The sequence below is a fragment of the Canis aureus genome, chromosome 4, assembly GCF_053574225.1.
Source record: "Canis aureus isolate CA01 chromosome 4, VMU_Caureus_v.1.0, whole genome shotgun sequence".
Lineage (NCBI taxonomy): Eukaryota > Metazoa > Chordata > Mammalia > Carnivora > Canidae > Canis > Canis aureus.
The window spans coordinates 15774997-15798410 of NC_135614.1; the positions used below are offsets into that span (position 1 = coordinate 15774997).

General features: G+C 41.8%; 1 protein-coding gene across 1 annotated transcript in view; it reads left to right on the plus strand.

Annotated features, from left to right (window-relative positions):
* The window catches only part of ARID5B (AT-rich interaction domain 5B), a 178767-nt gene that overhangs the window by 85669 nt on the left and 69684 nt on the right, over positions 1-23414 (plus strand). Inside the window, exon 4 of the mRNA XM_077894648.1 lies at positions 1943-2173. Within this exon, the coding sequence (XP_077750774.1) occupies positions 1943-2173 (231 nt within the window). The remainder of the gene's footprint in view (positions 1-1942; positions 2174-23414) is intronic.

Genomic DNA, 23414 nt, shown 5'->3' on the forward strand with positions numbered 1-23414 from the left:
GTTCATGGTTACACCCCTGTCCCTTGTCCACGGTGTCTTGGACAAGGAGAGTATGACAATACAATTGATGCATTTGGGGGCTGCTTATTCAAATAGGACTTAGGTACCCTGGAATCCTGATGGTGTTCAGTGATTATTTCCAGTATAACTTTATGTGCTTTAACTCTATAGAAAGCACAAATTCGAACCCAAAGTGTGAACCGGCATCTTGGTCTGCGGTAAAAATCTCAAATTGTAACGTCTTGGGATGTATATCAGCATTTAAAAACTGAACTTCATTTGGGGACTTGCCTTCAATGTAAACATATTTCCTTGTAATTAAATATGCCAGCTGACAAAGTGGCTACCCACAAACCAGGCAGGAGTCTAAGAAATGTAAACTGTTAAAAGATGTCATCTTGAAAGCAGCTAAACATCTCCATTCTCGAAGAAGCCTCCAGCCCGAGGAACTCAGTGAACATAATTAGAAATACATCTGGGTATTGGCCTCCTATCTGAAAAGGTCACATGCACACCTTCCACTGGTACTGGTTATATTCCATCATTTGTTCTGTCCTTACTCATTTGTCTCCCACTGGTTACCAGATGGCCACGATAATGTTGGTATCCTTAACAACTGTCTTGTGCAATTCCCGGCAGCATGGTAAGGGCTCAAAATATTGAGTGTTTTCCCTTTGGATAAGCCAGTGACATATCTGGGAATTGCTTACAAACGCGCTGATGGTGTGGTTATAGAGAGTGATGGCAGACCAGGTCATGGAGCCTAAATTCAGCTTGACGTTATGCAGGTGGCAGCTACCAGAGGGGTGCTTTTGCCATTTCTCAAGCTTCAGGTGAAGGAAGGAGTCCTCCATGCAGAATCTGGTTTTTATAAATAAGCACTTAATATAGTGAGGTGTAGATAAGCATTAAGATCATTGTAAAAAGGAGCTTCATGGAAGTTGCTGAAATGTTCTGAGCTAAGTTGGTTCTGATGGAGCTGTCACAGGATGCTTGGGGAGTCTTCTCAGCATGGTTCTCTGAGTTGTGCCAAGTTACCAGATGGATTCAAGGCACATTAGAAGCTAAGGGGCAAAGGAAAGGGGGGACAAGGCAAGTGGATGTATCAATCAAGTTGGGATAGGTCATGCTGCAAAAACAAATAACCCCCCAAATTGCAGCCTCACTTAAAACAACAAAGGCTTCTTTTGTGCTTGTGTTATATATCCATTTAGGACCAACGAGGGCCTCTGCTCCATGTCGCTCTTGCCCCAAGACCCTGACTGACGGTGCAGCCGCTAAGCGGCAGGGGAGCGTGTTGTAGTCAAGCACTGGCCCTTCAAGTCACTTCTATCATATTTTTTTGATCAAAACCAGTCACATGGCCCCTTGACTTGAGTGGGCCAGGAAGCATGGTCTTTCCACAAGACCGTAAAGAGCACCAGAAATATTTGCTGAACAGCACCAACCACCACCCGATGAGATGACGATACTGTTTGAACTTACAGGCGTCTCTCTGGGGCCAGATGACCTTTCCAGAGACTTCTAGCCCTGAAAGATTATATAATCTCAAAAAAAAGAAAAAAAAAAGCAGACTCTGGGAAAATGTATAAAGAAGCTCAACCAAATTGTAATTTTGTTCTGCTGATGAGGCCTTGAATGCTTGTAATATAAATGAGGCTCTTTCTACTGCTTGCAGGTGGCCCAAACCTCGCCTCATCTGTCCACCTGGCCTTTCCTCCGCGGTACCCCGAGGCCTGCGAGCGGGGCTGGGCTGGGGAGGTGGGGCCGCCGGGGTGGGCCACCGCGCAGCCTGTGTTGGGGATGAGGTGGGGGGGAGTCTTGTTTGCAGTCTTGTTTCCCTTCCATTCGAAAGCAGAGCGATCGTTGGGATTGTGGCATGGCCACGGCTGCCCGGTGTTGGGGGGAAGAGGCTAACGGACGTGTTCTCTTGTTTGTCTAGGGGAGGACGAGGAAGAGACGAACGTGATCGTCCTCAGCTACCCTCAGTATTGCCGGTACCGGTCCATGCTGAAGCGCATCCAGGATAAGCCGCCTTCCATTCTGACGGACCAGTTTGCGTTGGCCCTGGGGGGCATTGCGGTGGTCAGCAAGAACCCGCAGATCCTGTACTGTCGGGATACCTTTGACCACCCAACTCTCATTGAAAATGAGAGTATATGTGATGAGTTTGGTGAGTCTTTTTATTTTGTTCTCTCCTTTATTTTGTGCATGTATGTTTGCTGGTTTTCGGTGCCCACCAGGAGCGGTGATGGGGGACAGGGCTTAGCCCCCCCGCCCAAGCTCTGTGTGCCCCCCAGATGACTGTGGCAGAAAGTGCCATCACCTCCTTGGCAGCCTCTGTTTGCCAGGGTAAAGGGTAATTATTTAGAATTTGTTGTTTGATAGAGGGTCTGAAGTTGCTTGGTCGACCTTGAAATTGGACTTCAGGACAGGAAGCTTTCATGTTCGCTCTTTCTTAAAAGGCTTTGGCTATTCAGATACTGATTTTTTTTTTTTAACTAATCACTCCCTTTTCAGTGTGATAAGGAACTGTAAAAATGCACCAGTTGTCACCACTTCAGTGCTATAGGGCGAATGGATAGATTGATGAGAGATAGATCCCTGTGCCCCTTCATTTTTTCATATGTATGTATGGTTACACATATATATCCATCTTTGCTGGGCACAGTGTATAAAAATATGTATAGATATTTATATATGTGTGTGTATATATATCTAAATTCAGATCTCTCTCTCTTTATATACTATGCCCCCCAAAGATGGATATGCACACATAATTTTATCTGCATCTCTTCTAGCCAATCAGTCATGTGTCTCTATAGATAGAAGCAAAGGAGAAGATATATCATAGGTTTGGGAGCCTTTGCATGATGCAGTGAATGACTGGAGGCAAGCCAGGATCACATCTCTCACATCTTCATTTTCTCATCTGTTTGTTGAAGAGATTGGATCATATCAGTGATTCTCAACTGGCTAGGCAGGGATATCAGAATACCCTGGGGGTGCTTTATCAAGCTATACATGTTCCTTGGAAATTCCTGTACTTACAGAGGCAAAGAGGCTGAGACCCATGGCCCAGATAGAGCACTGATAGGGTCCCTTTGAGTTGAAACATTCCTTGATTCTGTCGTCTAAGGTTTTCCCAAGGATCCCCAGTTTGTGGATTATTCAGATTCAGAGTTTTTGCTTAACTGTTACAGGCCTCAGCAAGGTTTGGGAAATCCACTGTGGCCTCTCTACTCTCATTATTCGTGACCCCAGCAGCCCTTTACCTGCTGCTGCAGGGGGATATTGTAAGTAGGGGTGAGGGTGAGGGATGTTCCAAAAGAGAAGGGAGGAAAGAGGAAGGAGACCTTGGTTCATTGGACATGGCATTTTTTTCCTTACAGACTTTTTTTTGGATGCCTTTCACAACTCTGTCTTACCAGATGACCACCCGTCTATAAGAGAACAGCAAGGTTTATACAAGTTATTTATCCCTTCTTCCAAGAAGAATTTATTGTCATATTTTTAATATTCAAATAATCATTTTATTCAAGTAGGTGAAGTATCCAGTACATTAAAAAAATACCCCTCTTTTCAGATCAGCATTTACAAATCTTCCCTTTCTAATACTTCTGTTTTGAGTTGTTGTTGTTTTTTTTTCCATATCCCCTACTCCCAAACCCTCTGTCCTGCTTGCCACTCAAGAGGTCTGTAAATTCCTGACACAAAATAAAACTGAAGGAATGCTTTCCCTCATTTAAGAGTAGTCAAAGTTAGAGTATCACAGCATAACATAGTGAAAAATGTTTTAACCTTTTTGGCTAATTTAAGAGTTATTAGTCATTGGGCTTCAAAGCTATTGCGTCTGGAATTGGTAATAGAAAGAAGTTCCAATTTAACAGTGATCACAATGGTTGTTAAGAGTTACTAAATTAGTTTTAAATGTTCTCACAAACACAAGCGTCTGACTTTTGAATGTTTTCCCGAACTTTTCTTCTGGTAAAGCTAATTTTAATGCTGTTTTTTCTTCTCCAGCCTCTTAGAATGGAAACTTTCTTTTGGAATAAAGGTACCTTTACAGAACTGCTAGATGGCCAGTTTAATAATTAGAATATTAGATTTTTTCTTTTCATTGAGTTTGTACTTCAGATAGTTTGTATTTCGTGTAGTATTTCGTTTTAGTAAGTGAACCCCTCTTCCCCCCCACCACAAAAGCTTATTTTTGACCTGATTTAAACACTTTGCCAGCACCCCACCCCCGCCTTCCACTTTTGGTCCTACATCTAAATTTCCAGAGAACACCCTTTTAAACTTCCAACTGGTTGTATTTGAAATCAACATGGGTTAAAGCGTTTGTTAAAACGTGGGGTTGGGTTTCTCTAACCAACTAACAGTTGGTAGAAGAACATAAATTTAATTAGTGACTAGCATTAAACAAATGTTCCTAATATTAAACACTGCCAGATGACCGAAACACTTCTGTCAGATTACCGCGAGTGCCAGGGGGCCCACAGACGAATTTTCTACACAGTATATATTCTGTACCACACGTTTGGTGACTTCAGTAATTGGTCAAATGTAATTTAGGTAACAGTATGCCTAGGCTGTAAAAATCAAATTTTATTAGCCATATCACCAGGTGGATGAATGGTGGAGCTGATGGCAAAGAGTTTATAGCATTTAGCAGCTACACCTTTGACACATGAAATTCATAAATTGCCATAAAATACCTGCAAGGCCCTTCTCAAAAAGGACAGTGTCTGCTTTCCTATGATTAAATAATGTTTATTTTATTAACCAATATATTTTTTGCTTTCTTCTATTAAATGGGATTATGGAGTGGGGGTGAGAGAGGGTGTTCAAAAGATAAATAAAACACAGTTCTTGCTTGTTTGGAGGATTTAAAATTCTAATTGGGGAAGACAGGATTAACGCACCTGAAAGGTTAACTAATGTTACAAGAAAGTCAATGATTAAGTATTTGGTGAGTGTTGCAGAAAGCAAGCACAGGAGGAATTTAGCAGTGGGCTGGTGGGGTGGGGGGCTTGGGAGGGTGATCATGAGAGGCGTCAGGGAAAGCTCCGTGAACAAGGCAGGACTCGGTCTGGTTTTCAAAAACAGGGAGAAAGGCTAATAGAAAAGTTTTCGGAAACAACCTAAATCACTTAGAATTCATGTCGTGACTCTCCATGTCAAGAATGGCTGCCTTCACCGTGGGTCAACTGTTGGCCTCCACTAGGTTTGTTTGCCCTTCATGAACGGTCTGGTGCCCTCTCTGCCAGGAGGACGTGAGTGTGAGTCCACGGACCAAGGCTGGGGCAAATCCAGGCAGTGGCTCTGGAAGTGGCACTAGGCTTTCTTGGGCAGGAACGATCCACATTTTCTCTGCGTGACCACCTTTCCCAACTGCTCAGACACCTCCCCCTTCCCTCCATTGTTTAAATGTTGTCCACGGAATAACAAGTTTAATTGAACAATAAAAGTGAGGCTTTTAAATCTACAATGAATCCCTATAAATAAATTCTCCGAGGAATTTTATGAAGCTGTTTAATGAAAAGTTTGATTAGAAACTATTAAAGAAAAATAGAATCGATGAAATTTCATCATTTAGTCCCACATTACAGTGGTGTCATTTTGATTTTTATTTACATTGAGATATTCAGAATAGAGTAAATATATCCTGGTTTTAATTAACTATCCTCCTTACTTGGGAAAGGTTATTTTAGGCTTGAAGGGTTTTGATAGCGTACCATCTGCTTTCTTCCGTGTGTTTTATTCAAGTCCCTTCCCTGCTTACAGCGCTGTGTAGTGTCTAAACCTATGACATAAGCATAAATTGAATCATATTAATGGCAGGTGATTGAAAAGCTTCAGCCTTGACATCCTGCCTGAATCCTTCTATCTTGTCAGTAACAGTGCTCTTAAAGGCAGTGTGATCTTTTCGCAGCACAAGAGAATTGACTATTTTTAAAACTAAAGCAACGGACTCCCCATGAAAGCATTGTGAAGACTGGTTGTATTGCACGTGCAATTAGGAAATGAGATTATAATAATAATGAGGGGAAAGTGACATTATGAATGACAATTTTTTATAAAAATCTTCACCCTGCATGTAATTCCTGCCCCCACTGTCCTGTTAGAACCTCCTAACGTGAGGCATTCTTCGGCTATCCCCACCTTGCTTTTACCTTTTTATAATTTGATTCCTCTTTTGTAAAACACATACCATCGTTCATATTGTTACTATTGTCTGTGCTGTAGAGAAAACAGACATGTGCAAACAGTTGGTCTATTTTTCCTGTTAGAACAATTAAGTGTCCACCAGTTTGTAATGCACAATGTTTCCCTTAACACCACACGGATTGATGTCGCGTGTGCGAAGTGTTGACAGCTAAATCCAAACAGAGGCGTGCACAGTACAGTCGATAAATGGATAACTTTAAGGTACTTGCTTTTGTCAGAGAGATGTAAGGTGGGCCCAATATATAAATGAGATGAAATTACTGCTAAAATGTGGGTGAACTAACTGGATTAAGATATAGTTGATTAAAAAATAATAAAAGATAGTTTATTTTAGTCTGAATTTTGAACTGCAAAGAGACATAAGTCATGCTTCTAAGTTCTTCGGAGTCAGAGTGTGTGTGTGTGTGTGTGTGTGTGTGTGTGTGTGTGTCGGGGGCAGGAGGGGGTTGCTCCTTGACCGAGGAATGGGATGGGGTTAAAGGAAGGATGTGGTATTCTCCTGAAAAGAGCAGAGATGAGATGGGGTGCCGTCTTGACGTTTGGTCCATGTTAGGAAACCATGAACCCTGACCCTTAGGGAGAAGATGGCAACATCGGTATTAAAACATGTCTTTTGCTGCAGTGCAGGGAGGATAGCACAGTTTAGGGGGAAAGTGCTAGGCTTACAGATCCACTAGGTATTAATCCAGGCTCACCTGCCTGATTTGCTCTTCCTCCAGGCAAATGAGGTGAGGCGCCTCCCTCATCCCACCTTTCACACTGGGTGGTAATAGCTCATCACCAGGCTCAGACTAAGTCTGTATTCACTTGATTTAAAAAAAACAAAAACAAAAACAAAACAGTCCTCATGATCAGTGAAGATTCTCTATTATTTCTAGGAGAATCTTAGGTCTTGGACAGCTTACAGTCATCCAAACCGATCTCGCTCTGTAAATAATAAAGGATCCATTTCTCTAAGGCTCTGGGACTCTTCCTAGAGCCTTCATGGAAAAGAAAAGTTTTCTACTTTTTACAATATGTTTTAAAGAAGCTTTTCTGACTCTGCCCTGAACTTTCCCTTTCTGTTTTCCTGTTGGGTGAAATAATGACATTTTAGACAAAAGAAGAAAAAGCCAAGGGAGGGAAGAAAACAAAAGAGGGGATGAAACCTTGACTTTTTATGAAGGAAAATTCAGGATGTGTAACATTATTTTGAAGCACAGAGGACGAGCTGGACTCTGCCTCTTCCCCTCTAAACATCACATGTTTTGCTGGAAATGAAAGGAAAGGCAGTTGTTTTGTTAAGGATCATGGGAATTTGTAAGTGAGTAAACATTTTTTTCCTTGCCAAAGTAGGTTTCATGGTCACAGTGGATTTTGATGATCAAATGGCCTTGTTCCTGGCCCCTGTCCACATTCAGCCTTGCGCTGCCTGCCTGCCTGCGGTGCCCACCGATCGCCCAGATGATAGCAAGGCAGATGTTTCTCTTTAACTGAAGCTGAGTGGGAAAGGAGTCAGGCTTCTTCTATACTGCAATTTATGCAGAAGTCCTTACCCTCCAGAGATCACTCTTGGGGGACTGCTTCGTCCTGGAAATTCTCTAGAGGTTCTGTTTATCATTAAAGAATGGTCTAACCAAGACCATGCTTGGTACCTTCTCTTTGTTGCATGTGCTGCCCAAGGAAGGACAGTGGAAGGTTGAAGTTCATCACACAGTGGGGTCAACTGAACCCAAATAAGCCTGCTAGTTGTGGTATATTGGATGTGCTCAGTAGTACATGTAATGATTCACATATGGTGTTGGCTTCCAGGACACTGGGACACAAAGAGGGCTGGGGAGCAGACCTTGGGCAGAGGTGTTGGAAGCTAGGGTACCATCTCTCTTAAGGGTTAATGACCAGAATTGTTATGTTGTTACTGTAAACTAATTTTCAGAGTCATGATATATGGAATGGGTCTGATTCGTGAATTTCTTTTCTATTTTTGGAACTTGGAAGGATACTTTAAAATAACTCTGGACTCCTTTTTGTAGCTTAGGGGACTCAATGGGTTATTAAAAACTATTTGGACTCATGGGTACAATAAACTCTTGTTCACTCCAGAAGAAAGGATTTGTGTCTATATTGGCTAATATTTCACCTAGCATTTCATTTAGAAAAGCAAGAAAGTTATATCCCATTACATTAGCAAGATCAACATATTCCTCTCTAGGGTGAAACAGATATTTTTATCAGTTCACACACACACACACACACACACACACACACACTATAGGAAAGAACCAGGTCATTGAAAAATCACAGGCAAAAGTGCTAGTTAGGGAAAGGGATGGGAGAATGAGGTTCAGAATAAGTATGTATTCACTTGATTTTTAAAATCCTCTTGATATCAAAGATACCCTCCAATCACCTTCATTGTATCCTGTCAAGGGAATTGGACTGATTAAAGTTCATTGGACTGCTGGAGAAGCTGTCTGGGGGTGCCGAGAGCCCACCACAGTGCCTGACACACAGTACATTCTTGTCCATTTATGCATTTCACCAATATCTATTATCTGTTCACACCTACTGTGTGCCCAGTATTGTTCTGGTCCCTGTGCACACAGTTGTGAACAAGACAGAAGAATTTATGCTCCTAGTAACCTTATAATGAGGGCTTTGGGGAGAGGCTTGGGAAAGTATGGGATAGCCATGGACCGTATGTCATGGATCTAGACCATACCTCATAGAGCTGTGGGGATTCAAGCACTTAGATGGTACATGGCACGTACTACTTAAGTACTTCTCATTAACTAAGTCTCCTTGTACCTCTTGCACCACCACCCAACACAGCCATAACCATGTATCGAGTCCATAGTAGTTCATCAAAAAACATTTACAGAATTATTTCATACCTATATACTCTTGGGGAAATGAGGTATCATTTACTACTAAAAATCATTCAACATCGGCTCATTCCAGAAATACTTGTTTGTTTGTCCTTCTGCATGGAATGTGTTTCCCCAGATATCTTGGGTCTGGCTCCTTTTCATCATTCCAGCCTCAGCTCAAATGTCTGCTCCCCAGAGAAGTCTTCTCTGACTTTCCCCTTTTTGCAAGTCTGGCTCCACCCCATCACCCAACATATAATTATCTTCCTGTAACTTATCACTATCTGAAATTAACTCTCTTATTTGTTTCTTTATATGTTTATAGTCTGTCTCCCCCATCCCCACCTGTGCTATAATGCAAGCTCTTTGAAAGCATGTTCACAACCGTGTATCCAGGGACCAGAACAAGACTGGGCACATAGAAGGTGTGTAATAAATATCAGTTAAAAGAGTGAATGGATACATGCATACCATGTGTCAATACCATTGCTCTTTGCCATTTTGCAGATAAGGACACTTAAGCACAGCAAAGTTCCATGGCTATCAAGTGGCAAAACCAGGGTTTGAACCTAGACGGTCTGGCTCAGTATCCAGGCTCTTACCAGTTACACTAGATTGCCTTTCAGCTTGGACCAGGCTCAGAAAGATCTCTCCAGCTCCCTGAGATCTGGCTACCTAGAAACAGATAACTGATCACTAGCTCTCTAGATAATGAAGGCTCAGTGGGTTCTGTAGGATTTAGAGAGATCGATGTGGGGAAGGGAAAGATCATAATGATGCAAAATCTGAAAACCATTGGATGGGATCAGGAAACTTTGATAGCCAGGCACCGTCCTGGCTTGTCTGTATTACACCAGCCTCCCTGATTGAGCCTTTGCTGCCCTGTGGTCTCTTCCACACACCAGCCAGACGGATGCTTCCCATCTCAGAAACAAGCAGAAGCAGATAAAAATATAGAGCCCTGTAAGAGCTGCAGGTTGAAAGGAGCAGAGCGTAAACTGCCCCGTGTTCTCATGGGCTCTTTCTGAGGCATGGGGTTGCGACGCTGACAGGACTTTGATTGTACACCTCTCTCTAATTTTCTGCTTAGAACGCGTTGGCTTTCCCAACTTGGCATCCTCCCTTAATGAAAAAATTATAGGTCTAATTTCAAAAAATGAAATGTATGCAAGCTTTCCTGCTTCTGTCACTTCTTTATTCCTGTAGCACATAAATCATTTCCCTTTTTAAAATTAAATTTCGCTTGCCATGATTTGGTAATGGGTTTTCGAAGGAGGCAGAGCAGCCAGGCTCTTGGCACAGGCGCGGGCTCCGCTGCCTGCTCAGGAAATCTTCTCATTGCTGGCTGGCGAGGGCCTCGATTCCATCATCTGGGCTTTATGCTCCCTTTGGAAATTGCCTAGAAATTCTCTCCCTTAGAATCTCTTTTCTGAACGGCCTTTTTGGCTCTCCAGTTGCCATCATGGAGGACTGAAGAACAGATGGGATTTGGGCAGAAAAAGACTGGTACCTTCTAATGCTTCTGGGTGCTTACATTCATTCATTGAGCACCGGCTCTGTTTACGGCAGAACTCCAGGCATTGTTGGGATGTTGGTCTCTGCCGTCAAGATGCTTAAAAATCAACTTGGCCAAGATAAGACGTAGAGTAATGGGCCACTACAAATCTTATTGTGATTTTCTTAAGATTTCTGCGTCTTGGGATGCTTGGGTGGCTCAGTGGTTGAGCGTCTGCCTCTGGCCCTGGGTGTGATCCCGGGGTCCTGGGATGGAGTCCCGCATTGGGCTCCCCATCGGGAACCTGCTTCTCCCTCTGCCTACCTGTCTGCCTGTCTCTGTGGCTCTTATGAACAAATAAATAAAATCTTTAAAATAAAAAAGAATTCTGCATCTTATCATGAGCGGCCTGATAACATAGTTTCTGCAGGATCACAGATCTAGCATGTTGTCAAAGTTAGCAACCCCCACCCTGGTCCCCTGACCCTGGAGAACATACTTTTCCACCCCAAAGTGAGAGGGGCATGGGGCTAAGATTCAGGACTTATTTTGATGTTCAGAGGAGATAATATCTGCCAAGGTTTACAAATGGGAAAGCTTTGCCACATGGTGGACACCGCGAGGAAGTCCACTAAGGGCTAACTAGAGGAGGCCAAACTGTAGGCGCCCCTGGAGTTAAAGGATGTAAAAGAGGCCTCTGAGAGGAAGTGGATCTTCAACCGGACCTTGAGGGAGTCAACAAAAAGAAGGAAGTTATTTCAGGTGAGGAGGTGGAAAATACTCCAGACTTTGAAGCTCAAAGAAAGGTTGTTTCCTCTGCCATTTTTAGCTGTCAACATAGACATTTAAAACACACGCACATGCACACACGCATACACACAACACAACACAACAAAACAAAACAGCCTCTGCAAGCAAAACTTTTTTCTTCCTAGAAGATGTCACCTTCCCCTGAGGGAGCCAGGTGCCCCTGAGTCCTTCTCCCAGAGGCCCCGTTGTGGTTAGAACCCAGGGGAAGCCTCTTGGAGGAAAAATCAACTTGTCTCTTATTAAATTGGAAATTTCCCCTTGGGCCTATAAGAAGGAAAGGGAGGGATGCATCAACTTTGCAGTGGAGGGTAAAGGAGTGGAGTGCCTCGTTGTTTTCCTGGGTGTTTAAGGGGAGGCTTCTAGGTTGAAATTGTAGCTTCTGAGGAATCATCTAGAACACTGTTCACTCTGTGTCCTCCTTCTGTGCTCCTCAGTACTTTTCCAAAGTTGCTTTTTTTTTTTTTTTTTCCGCTTGGTATTAAAGTTAATGGATTCTATTGCATTTCTCTTCCCTAGACTCTAAGCTTCTACAGGGGGGTAAGAATCATGCCTGACTCACCTCTGCATCTTCCACATATGTTTGTGGAAATAATATAAAAACCCTGCTAAATTACAGAAGGCTTCAAATCATCATTTTATCTCCTTTCTTAGAGTCAAGTATTTCTTGACCTCAATCTTTAAGGTTTAGCTCATTGCCAGTTGATTTAATTCTCCAGGGAAGGTATCTAACTCAAAGGAAATTTTTCTCAACATTTATTCACCTCTTCAAACCAGAGGAAAGTTCTTCATAAACTGGTCAAGATCTTCGGTTGAGATTATTAGTTTGTTAGGATGTTTAATAGATCCTGGGATCTGCACAGGCTAGAAAGGTGTTCTCTGAGGAAGTCAAGCAGCATCCGTAAGTCGAGGCAAGTGGTAGCCTGTATCTAGAAGTCACCACACTGATTGATCTTAATAGTCTGTAACCTACAGATTTCTGAATTCAGTGTGAAAACCAAGGAACGGTGTCAGTCATTAGCATATAGGACATTGACAAGTTCCAAGGAAACGTGGACTATATGGATCTGGAAATAACAGAGATCACAGTTCAGGCTGGAATCGTTCGGAAAGTGTTGAGAAAAAAAGGACTTAGCCAGTTTAATGTTCATTATTAGGAAGATTACTTGCTGGGTGGCACTTACACCTGAAGGATACTTTGTGGAGCATTGACTTGCTCCGTGGTGTTTGTAGATGAGGATGAGGCCTTCTGTCTCTCAGGAGAGCTCCATGGAGGAGAGCTCCGCCTTTGGCCGAGGCAACTTCACAACACACAGAGTTGAACAGGTCACGCTTTCTTCGTCACAGCTCCAGACATGAACATTAGGTCTTTAAAATAATAGATAAGCTATTTTAACAAAGATACCACACACGGGGTGCCTGGGTGGCTCAGTCAGTGAAGCGTCTGCCTTCAGCTCAGGTCATGATCCCGGGGTCCTAAGATCGAGAGCCACGTTGGGCTCCCTGCTCCATGGGAGGTCTGCTTCTCTCTCTCTCCTCACCCCCTGCTTGTGCTCTCTTTCGATATCTCCTTCTCAGATAAAACCTTAAAAAAAAAAAAAAAAAAGATGCTACACACAGTGCCAGAAACTATACTGCCCCGTCCCCAGCACAGACACCTTCCAAAAGTGAAAGGATGTTGGTAAAAGTGTGTTCTTCTGAGGTTTGTCTTTATCACCATCCAGATGACAGGTCCCATTCTATTGAGAATTCGTTCTATACCATAGTTGCTGAAAGAAAGGCAATCGGAATGTGTCAGGACTAGATCAAAGGGGACAATTGGGAGCCCTCATGAAGTGGTCTTGCTGACCATTGGTACCCTTGTCATGGGCCAGGGCTGGGATGAGAAGTGGCCTCTGAAAGCAGAGAGACTGTGGCTTCTCTGCTCCCAACCCCGGTAGCTACTCAGCCCACCCTCAGCCTGGCCATGAACAACTCAGGAGAGGAATGTCCATCACGTGGATGAGTGTCCCTCCTACTTTTCAAATGGTCTTTACCCCGTCTTCAATGCCTTGCCCCAGAACTACCTTGTATAACCTCCAGGACCGGCGTCCATGACCCTACTGGGCAGTTGAAGAACTGATTTGGGAAAGTCAGTAGCTAAACGTGAATGCAGTGGTGATAAGACCACAATGGGCTTGGACACCCCCTTCTCAGTCTGCGCTCTTGAGGCCGTTCCCCCGAAGGGGGCCCAGTCCTGAAGGGCATGGCCTCACAGCTGCGAGGTCTGTGCAACAAACCCTCATCAACCAGGATCTTCAGTCAACCAGATGCTACCTATTTCTCTTCCCCTTTGTACAATGTGTCAAGGAGGGAAAAAATAAAAAACAGCTCATATGTTTTTCAAAATATTTTTCTCATTATGAAATTATTGCCATTATATAAAGGATAATAATAATAATAATAATAATAATAATAATAATAATAGTTGCCACTCTTCTGTGAGCATGTACCATATGTTGGGCCTTATGCTAAGTCCTTTACGCACATGATCTCACTTACTCCTTAAAGTGCCCCTGGAAGGAATCTCATATTAACCATCACTTCACAGGGAAGGAAGCAGAAGCTAAGAAAGGTCACATCAGCCCAAAGTCACACGGCCCATAAGTGGTCAGGCTGGATTCCAGATCAGGTCTGTCTAGCTTCAAAGCTGGTATGCTTATCCACTCTTTGATATTGCCTCCCTAACTATCGTCAGTAATCTCATCAGAGTTTATCAATTCCTTCCAGACTTTTTCCAAAGTGTTTTTATTTACTGGAGAACATTTTATATATGCAATTGTTACGTCTTAAAATTTTAGTCATTAAAAAATAAACACTCCCCTATATTATTACGGACAGTTTTACAAGCACCATGTTAACGGTTACATAATACTGCACCAAATGACTTTATCAGAGTTTACATAATCCTTTTCTATTAGAAGTTTGTTTTCGTTTCTTCTAGGGTTTTTAGTGTTGTTGCTTTAATGTATAATGTATAATGTATAATTAACACTGTAATGAACATCTTTATATATAAAACCATCAGCATTTTGATGGTTTCTTTGGGATAAATTCCAAGAATATCTTATTGCCAAAATTATTTTCCTTCTGAGCAATAGCAGAGCTGTAGGCAAAGCAGAGCCAGCTCTGCGCTTACTCAATTGGCCCTTTCTACTGGATCTTCTTCAGCTACCGCTGAGGACGCTGAGAACCCAGTGTTCAGAATGAAAATCCAGAGTTTCTGTGTGGCTCTAAAGCACAACAGGAAAGAATCTCTTCAATGAATACTTGGGGGGGGGGGGAGGCTTAGGCAAGAAAGTGAGCTCAGGCAAAGATTTTCAGTCTCCTGAAAAATTCACTAAAACTTTGATTTTTAGCCTCTGACCTCCTGAATTTGAATGGCCAACATCCTGTCACTGGTATATTAATCTTACTTGATGCACACTGAAGATTGAGACTTGATGCTATAGGGACACCTAGAGTTGTAGCTGGTGGTAGGGGTGATGGGGAATGGAAGTTGGCAGTGTAATGTCTACCGCCAGCCAGCTCCTCCTTGCTTCATTGCTTCCACCCAGGTGTGATGCTGGGACAGCTGAACCATGATTGTGCTGATGTGCTAGAGTGTGGTGACAAGTAGCAACAGAAGGTAGGGTATGTTCCCTGGGCAGTCACAGGCCCAGGTAAAAGGCCTCGCCTTAAGTAAAAGTGCAGAGCCCTGTGGCTCAGTCAGTTAGTATGTGGTTCTTAATCCCCACTCAGGTCTCCATCTCAGTCAGGGTGGTGAGTTTGAGCCCCACATTAGGGTCCATGCTGAGTGTGGAGCCTACTTAAGGAAAAAAATGTGCAGAGCTATGATTTTAGAAGCATACACTCTAGTGCTATTAATTACCCAGAAATTAAGAAAAAACACAATGTACCAGAAAGGACACTTGACTGGGAGTCAGGAGAACTGGGTTCAGAATCTGACCCTCTTACCAAATAGGGAGCTTCAGCAGCTCAGTTAACTCCAAGTTTCCAGTGTTACACATAAAATGGAAGATTGGACTAGATTTCTGAGCTTTTTTGAATCTTAGCCCGATTTGAGAATGTGAAGAAAGCTACTGAATCTTCTTCTTATGAAAATGTGCATCATTGTCATCATTATCATCATGGTTTTGAACAATGTTAGCAAAAATGAACATATCAAACAAATACAGGAAATCCGCATATATTTTTCAAGACTTGTCCACTCTGTACAGTCTTAGATTATGAACTTTTACACCAGGTGATCTTTCAGTTCCCTTTCTGTTCTCACATACTTGCACTCTGTCTACAAAAATAATGATTTGTAACAATTCTCTGTCAACTTTATATATGGTTAAGTAGGACAACTCATTTCCTGAGAATTCTGGTTAATTAAAAAATAAAATAACCAACTTGTACCTTTTATTGAGAGCATACTATGTGTCAGGCACCATGTTAGGTGCCTAACCATAGTCTGTGTCCCTAAATGCTATCTATTTAATGAATCCTTATATTTTATATGATTAATCACTTCAATGGAAAGTTTAGGGAAGCCAGCTTCCACACGTACCAAGCACTTAGTACATACATCAACTCCTTAAATTCTCACAATACTTTGAGGTAGGTAGTGTCCCTGTTTTGCAGATGAAAAAAATTGAGCTTCAGAGCCATTTAAGAGGAAGTCATCCAACAATAGTCAGGTGGTGGAGCTGGGATTCAAACCCAGCTCTGTACTTTACAGCCAGTGCTCTTCTGGGGTGTTCAGTGTGGCTCTTTGTAGTAAACTGTCAGCCCCACTGATTCACGTAAATAACAATTGCAAGAGTCCAACCTGTGCTCAAAAAAGAAAAAAAAGTCCCCGTGGAAGTAGCTGAGTACATTCTTTACATTCACCTGCACAGTGTGTGTTTCCCTGCCCCCTGGACAGTCGCCTTGGGATGATTCCTGTGAGTTTAAGCACGGTCGGTCCCTTCGGCCTTCCCTGACACAGACTGAGCACCTGCTGTAGGTGAGGTGTGACATGGGAAGCCCGGGGAGTAGGTTTGGCTTGTGCCCATTGTGGGCAGCAAGCCCAGGGTTCCCTCAGCGCGCACGGGGTCCCTTCTTACACTGGGCTAAATAGGGCAAACCCTGACCCCTGGGTCACATCTGGCCCATCGCCGTCTTCAAGAGTTTTATTGGAGCCCTGCCAGTCTACACTCATACACTCCTGTCCGATCCACGACTGTTCTTGGGCCTCAACAGCAAAGTCGAGTATGCCCTGCAAGGCTGGAAATATTTCCACTCTGACCCTGTACAGAAAAGTTTCCTGACCCTGATATAGACCAAACGTGGAGGTGCTATGTGTCATCAGATCAAAGACCACATCATTCATAGTACACGTCATTTTCATGTGCATCACTAAGAAACAAAAAAAAAAATTGTGATTTTCAGATGCCGCCAACTGGGAGACCACCGATCCTGGGGACCTCAAAGTGTGATAAGAATTATGTACCTTACAATGGAAATTTGGTACTTTCCAGAGAGATATTTTAGAGACGTTTTTAAAAAATGTAAATATGGATTGTCATGAAGACTATTTTCCCTTGCCCATAAATCAACCAGGCTGTTGACTCCCCATGAAACCTATAATAACAGACCATGTGATGGGACCCAGTGAATCAGAAAAGTGCTGGCTTTCTGGCATCTGTCTTGCCAAAGACTGTTGCTATTAATGAGTAGAAGAAATATTTTGGCTTTGTTCTCTGATACTATTTTCAACTCCCGTTAGTATAAATATTTAGGGTGTCTCAGCACAGTGGCTTGTGTGGCAGTAAAATTGTTAGTTCTTTTATCTTGGGGCTGGAATATTTGAACAGTATGCTTGCTCTTAAAATGTGTTATGAGGCTGCATACGAAAGGCTTTGTAGTAGTTTGGAATGGGAAGCTTCTCAGATGCTGCTTATGGTCAGATTCTTAGCAGTCTGAAAAATATGCTAATTACACAGAAGGCTCTGAGCTAAGAGTGAACTCAATATTACGATTTTAAACTTCCTCAAAACAAAAACAGGACACCACTTTAGGCGAGGTAGCGATTAATGGCATAAACGATGTGTGCCTTGCGTGGGTTCACAAATCTATCGCCATGTGGACACGCATTTGTAGACACACAGAAACTGCCCAGAGAGCATCGCTATTTGCGAATATAAGTCATGGTATTATGTTTTGTTTTTCCTTCAAAAATAGAAATTTAGGAATTCTGAGTCAGACCACTTATTATTTGGCTAATTCAGCCACAGAGTAAATTATTAATGACCCCCAGATGTTGTTTATAGTGATTGGATATTTTCAGTTGTGAAGTAATATTTTCTTGTGTGTGTATGTGTGTGTGTGTGTGTGTGCAAGTGATATTTCTTAATATGCTCTATGGCATCTAAATAAAAGTTTGATGGCAGAACAGTTTGCATGTCCAATGTAATTGCTTCTAAGTGAGTTCTTCATTCTTCACATTTTTAGCTCTAATTGCTTTTTTTCCCATATGTCTAAAAATAAATATTTGCAAGTTTTGCGTTCTGCTACTCATTGTAATACATAAAATATTTGTACACTGAGCAAAATTCACTGATAATGTTCGCAATGGGCTATTTAGAGAAAGTAAGGTTTGTGTGGTAAGAGGAGATAAAATACGTTTTTATTAGTATAAATGCCAAAGAAAGCCATTTATCATATTTTGAAAGAATATTTTTAAAGGAGTGGCCAGATATTTGACCTCTGGGACTATTTAAATAGATTCAGTTGGAAAAAGCTATCCAGAGTCAAAAATAGTCTGTTTTGCTATATAATGGATATTATAAATGATCTTTGGAAGGTGGCAATTAATTTTTGATTATCAGGGGCAGGGTCCCCACTCTGTAGATTGTCCAAGTCCCTGACTTCCTGGGCAGACCTCCTCTGCCTTCATTTGAGTTCATTCCAACTCATTAGCACCTCCACCCGAAGGTTGGCAGAGAAAAGGAGAGGAAGAAAAAATGAAATCACTTCTGCTGCTCTTAATGGCCTTTGGAAAGAATGGATCATGAATGAAATAGAAACTAGTGGGAAAAATAAGCTATTGGATTTTCAGGGTTTTCTCTTATCCTTGCCTTCCTTCGTTGACACAAATAATCAATAGTTGGCTTAAAGACTTTTAAATGAACTGTACATTGGAAGGCTTTGCAGTTATAATAGCAATATTATTCCCTTTAAGCTCCCAAAGACTGGGTGAATTCCAGAGAGGTAAATATTGCCCAGTCTCCGTGTTGGCATGTTTCTGAGCTTGGTGCCTTTTGTTTTGTTGTTGTTGTTGTTTTTTCAACAAAAACAAAACCAAAAACCCCTGCTCCCAGTCGGTCTTTTAGTGCACAGAATTCCCCTCCCTCTGTCCCCGTATTAAATTTAGTAATTATTTGTGTGTGTTCAGATATAAACATCTGCTTGGCCGCCATACCCTGTGATCATGTCTCTGATACTGACCTGGTGATACTTTGCGTTAATGAAAGTTGGCAGGTTTGGTCTTTCTCATCATATTTGCTTCTTGATGTGTTGTTGTGTTTACAGTTCCCCCAGAACAACTTATGACAAAGGTTTGCTTTTATCATAACAGCTGCCAGATTTATACCACATCTCAAGGTTCTATTAGACGTGACAATAAAGCAATTCTTCAGTGTTTGCATTACTTAGGCATCTTTTTGGTATATATTCTTGAAGTTATCCTGGCTACATGCATCTCCAATTTCAGTCCCTCTCTTGGACCACCATGCAGCCCCGGAGCTTGTGAGCTTTGTCTTGGAAGCTCCTTCCATCAATCAGAATACCAAATTTACATTGTTAGGTTCCCTGGAGGTGTTAGAGCTCTGGATTCAGCAATTATTGTGAATAAGAACCTTGCAGCCAGGGTGAGTGCCAACATTCCAAGTGCTAGCACAATGGAAAAGAGAAGTGGTTTATGTTAGAATATGGTCACATTCTTCTGATTAAACCCACTCAAAAAAGACAACATTGTAATATTTTCCAATGACTGTTTATCATGAATTACGTCAGCCTTCGTTTAAATTGCTATTATTTCTCCTTAATGTTTCTTGGTGTCTGCATAATTTACGGCTCTGGCAGCCTCGGGACTATGAAATAACCTTTCACAACCAACACACAATAGTAAAGAACATGGCGTTTTTGTTGTTAATTATTATAGGACTCCTTTAACTTTTACAAAGTGACATAAAATATTGTTGAGGTATTTATGGCTCGAGCTACTTTTACATGGATCTATTTTGCTTCTGGCTAGTTCTTAAGTAAAGCAATCATTTGTGGTTATTAGGCCGCCGGAGATATTATGTCAGAACTGGTTTAAGAGTATTATTATGTATCACATGTCATACACTACATGTCAGCACTTGAGGCTGTCTTTCAATAAAAACAAATGTAATTTTAGTTTGTGCTCTTTTAGGGATCGGTGATTTGTAAGCTAACCTGAGTTCATTTGAAGGTGTCCCAACCGTTCAGGAGGGAGCCCGTCTCGGCCTTCCATCATACCCTGTTAGGCCCTTTCCTGTGGATTTAGGGCCTTTCCAAAACAAACTTTGGCAAAGGTTTAATTCAGAGTGAAGATTTGCTTCTGGAGAGCAGCAGAATTAGCAAGGACTAGTTCAGTGCCCATGGCTGAGCTGGTTGTGATTCCCCCATGCGGTGGTTCTTCTCATAGATTTCCTAAGCCCTGGGTCTTCCAGTTACGGCCTTCCAAGGAAGGGAGGAGAGTAGAGTCCCAGCCCATAGATGACCCTCCTTCCCTCATTCACAGGGGCTACCCCCAACATCCTGGAGATGAAGTCTTGGGTGCAGGGTGGTAGAAACAAAAAGGATGGGAACTCGTCTGCATTTCCACAAAGCTCCACTTCCAAGCAAACTTTGAATTAATATGTCACTCCCCTGGGTTCCAAATACTGTGCATATTTTCCAGTCCTTGCTTATTTAAAGCAAGAAAGGAAGGGCGTGCCAGAAAGTTTTACAAAGAATGAAAACACATTAGTGACTCATGTGAACAATTACTGATTTTCTTAACATATAATTTCTTAATTACTGTCAACCAAAATAATTTGCATGATAATATTTTCCCCTTCCCACCCCCATCTGTGTTTAAAGAGCCATAAAATAGTGATCAAAGAGCCTGTTTGATCAATAGTAGGGAAACTTAACTCCTTAATGCTTGGTGGATTGATGGGATTCTGACATTGGATATTCTTTAGAATAATCACCTCCAACACAATGGGCAAAATGAGCTTTCCAGTAAAACAAACAGCTTTGAAAAGAGCTCGGGGGCATTTTCTTTAGCTTGAATTCAAGGAGGAAATTGTGACTTTTATGAAACTTGCATAAATTTACATGTATCCTGTCAGAGTTTTAAAATTAGACAACATGCCTGAATGCCCTGGAAATGAGTCTGCCATCCAGATTTAGAGTGCTTTTAGCTTTTTTAATTAAAGACATTTCACAAGCCAACCCCAGAGAAGAAGAGAATTAAGCATTACATAAGAATGTAGCAAAGTTTGAGATTTAATGAGTGAATATTACAAATTTATAAAGGAGATAAAAGGTGTGAAAGGAGCAGTTATTGGGAGTTTTCTGCCTTTTTTTTTTTTTTTTTTTTTTAATATATAAAAACTGGAAGAAGTGAAAAGGCCAGGCTGCCATTTGCTGTAGCCCTCGTTCTGGAACTGGTTCAAAGCTCGCAGAACTGACTGTGGGCTGTGAGGCTTGTTAATGAGCACTTGTGGCAGTGAACTGGGATCATGGGCTTGTCACATGAATATAGATACACATATATATATAACTCAGAAGATAGAAGACAAGAATTGTGGCTGCCGTGTGGTTGTGAGAAGCTCAAAACAATGAAAATCACCCTAAAAGCTGCATTTTTAAAAACTCCGTGCCGAACCCTACAAATGCTCATTTCAAATTCTTTAATAACTGCTCAGGGTGAAATATAGTTATTGAAAATTGTTTTGAGCTACATATGTTATATCATTTAAAAAACTTAGACTAAATACTGTCAGCCCATGTTTGCTTTCCTAGCATGTTCTTCATTTATTGAGAAATTCAGAATGTAAAACATCTGGGAATAAGCTGCTGTGTGCAAAGTCATCTTTAAAATGTGTATATTTCAGAACTTCTTTTGTGTATTTATTTAGAAATATGGGAAAATTCTGTAAACATGTTCTGGAATATATGTAGCATTTGAATATGAAAGAGAAAGTTGGCATAACTGAAAACCCAAATTTCATTTTCTATAAATATTACTCTGTTGGAGGAATGGGTTTCTGAAATTAGAAAATTCAGATTATGGTTAGCGATATTTACAGGGAAGTGTCTCTCTTTGCCCTGGACTGAATGTGTGAACCAGAAATGTCCATTCTGGCTCCTTCTGGGGTGTGATGTGATGTTTATGTCTAAATAAAGGAGTTAATTTATTTCAGCATTTCAAGGCCCTCGATGGAGCTGTACAAACCTGGTGGTGTAGATATAATAGAGTCCGACCAGAAGCGCTGCTCTGCTGGGGTGTTAATAGCTCCCTGGTTTTGTTCGACAATTAGTCCATATATTTTATAGCTGGGCCTTTAAGAAACTGGCTCCATCAGCACAATCACAGTAATTGGAAGATGACACAACATAGAGAGGAGTCAGGAAGGGAAGTTATTAATGATTTGTAATTTTCTCCTTTTGGGAAAAGTAGAAATAAGACCCAATATCACATAGTTCTTTTCAATTCTTGTAAATTTCACATTCTCTAATCACTCTGGTAGCTCTGAAGCCCCAGGGCCATTCCCTCTGCCCCGGGCTCTTTAGTCCTCTTCTTTTTTTTTCTTTTTTCTTTCTTTCTTTCTTTCTTTCTTTCTTTCTTTCTTTCTTTCTTTCTTTCTTTCTTTCTTTCTTTCTTTTTTCTTTCTTTCTTTCTTTCTCTTTCTTTCTTTCTTTCTTTCTTCTTTCTTTCTTTCTTCTTTTTTTCTGAGATGGAATTCATGCTTTATGATATGAGCAGAGCTTATGTAATTAAGTTGGTTGGTGTAGTCCTGTGGATTGGACTAGATGAGCTCTAACCTCCTCTGAACACCACTTTCTTGGGTTTCTAAAACCCATTTTGGGGATGAGATTCTCCAGACTGCGTACAGGACTCCAGCTAAGGGGCACTCCAGCTTCATTTGAACTCACTGGGGCCTGGGGTCCTTTGAAAACCTTCCTGCTTTCCCCTATGCCTCTCAGCCACTGCGATCCAAAGCCATTTTCTGGCTTTGTCTCTGGACTTGGTATGATTTGAGGGTCACTGTCAAAGGAGTGTTAAAATCAACGTGTTTTCTCTGGACAACAACTCCCAGGGTCTTATAAAGAACCAAAATGAGGGGATCCCTGGGTGGCTCAGCGGTTTAGCACCTGCCTTTGGCCCAGGGCACGATCCTGGAGTCCCAGGATCGAGTCCCGTGTCGGGCTCCTGGCATGGAGCCTGCTTCTCCCTCCTTCTGTGTCTCTGCCTCTCTCCCTGTCTGTCTATTACAAATAAGTAAATAAACAAATCTTTAAAAAAAAAAAAAAGAAAAAAAGAACCAAAATGACAGAAAGGAACTGGGAGCATGCTTTCCAGCAAGGAAATATGACTTAAAATTTAAACAAAAAACAAAAACAAACAAACAAAGATCCACAGAGATCTCCTGTAACTGGAGTACAAGGTTAAATTTGTTCATTGACCAGAGCAGCAGAACCCATTGAGCCAGTGTCAAGAACCATCTCTTCTCTTGAGAGTTTAGATGAGGTCTCTAGATCAAGGAAAATACTGGGACTAAGCCAAAGAGACATGCCTCTGTGCTTATCTCTTTCTTCTGCCTTGACTTCCGAGACACTGGGTCAAGTCTCCCACTCTTTCCCTAGCACCTAGCAGCTATGGCAGAACCATGTGATCGTGGATGATTCAGCAAAGACTTGTTTTGAGGATTTTAGCACGTTGCTAT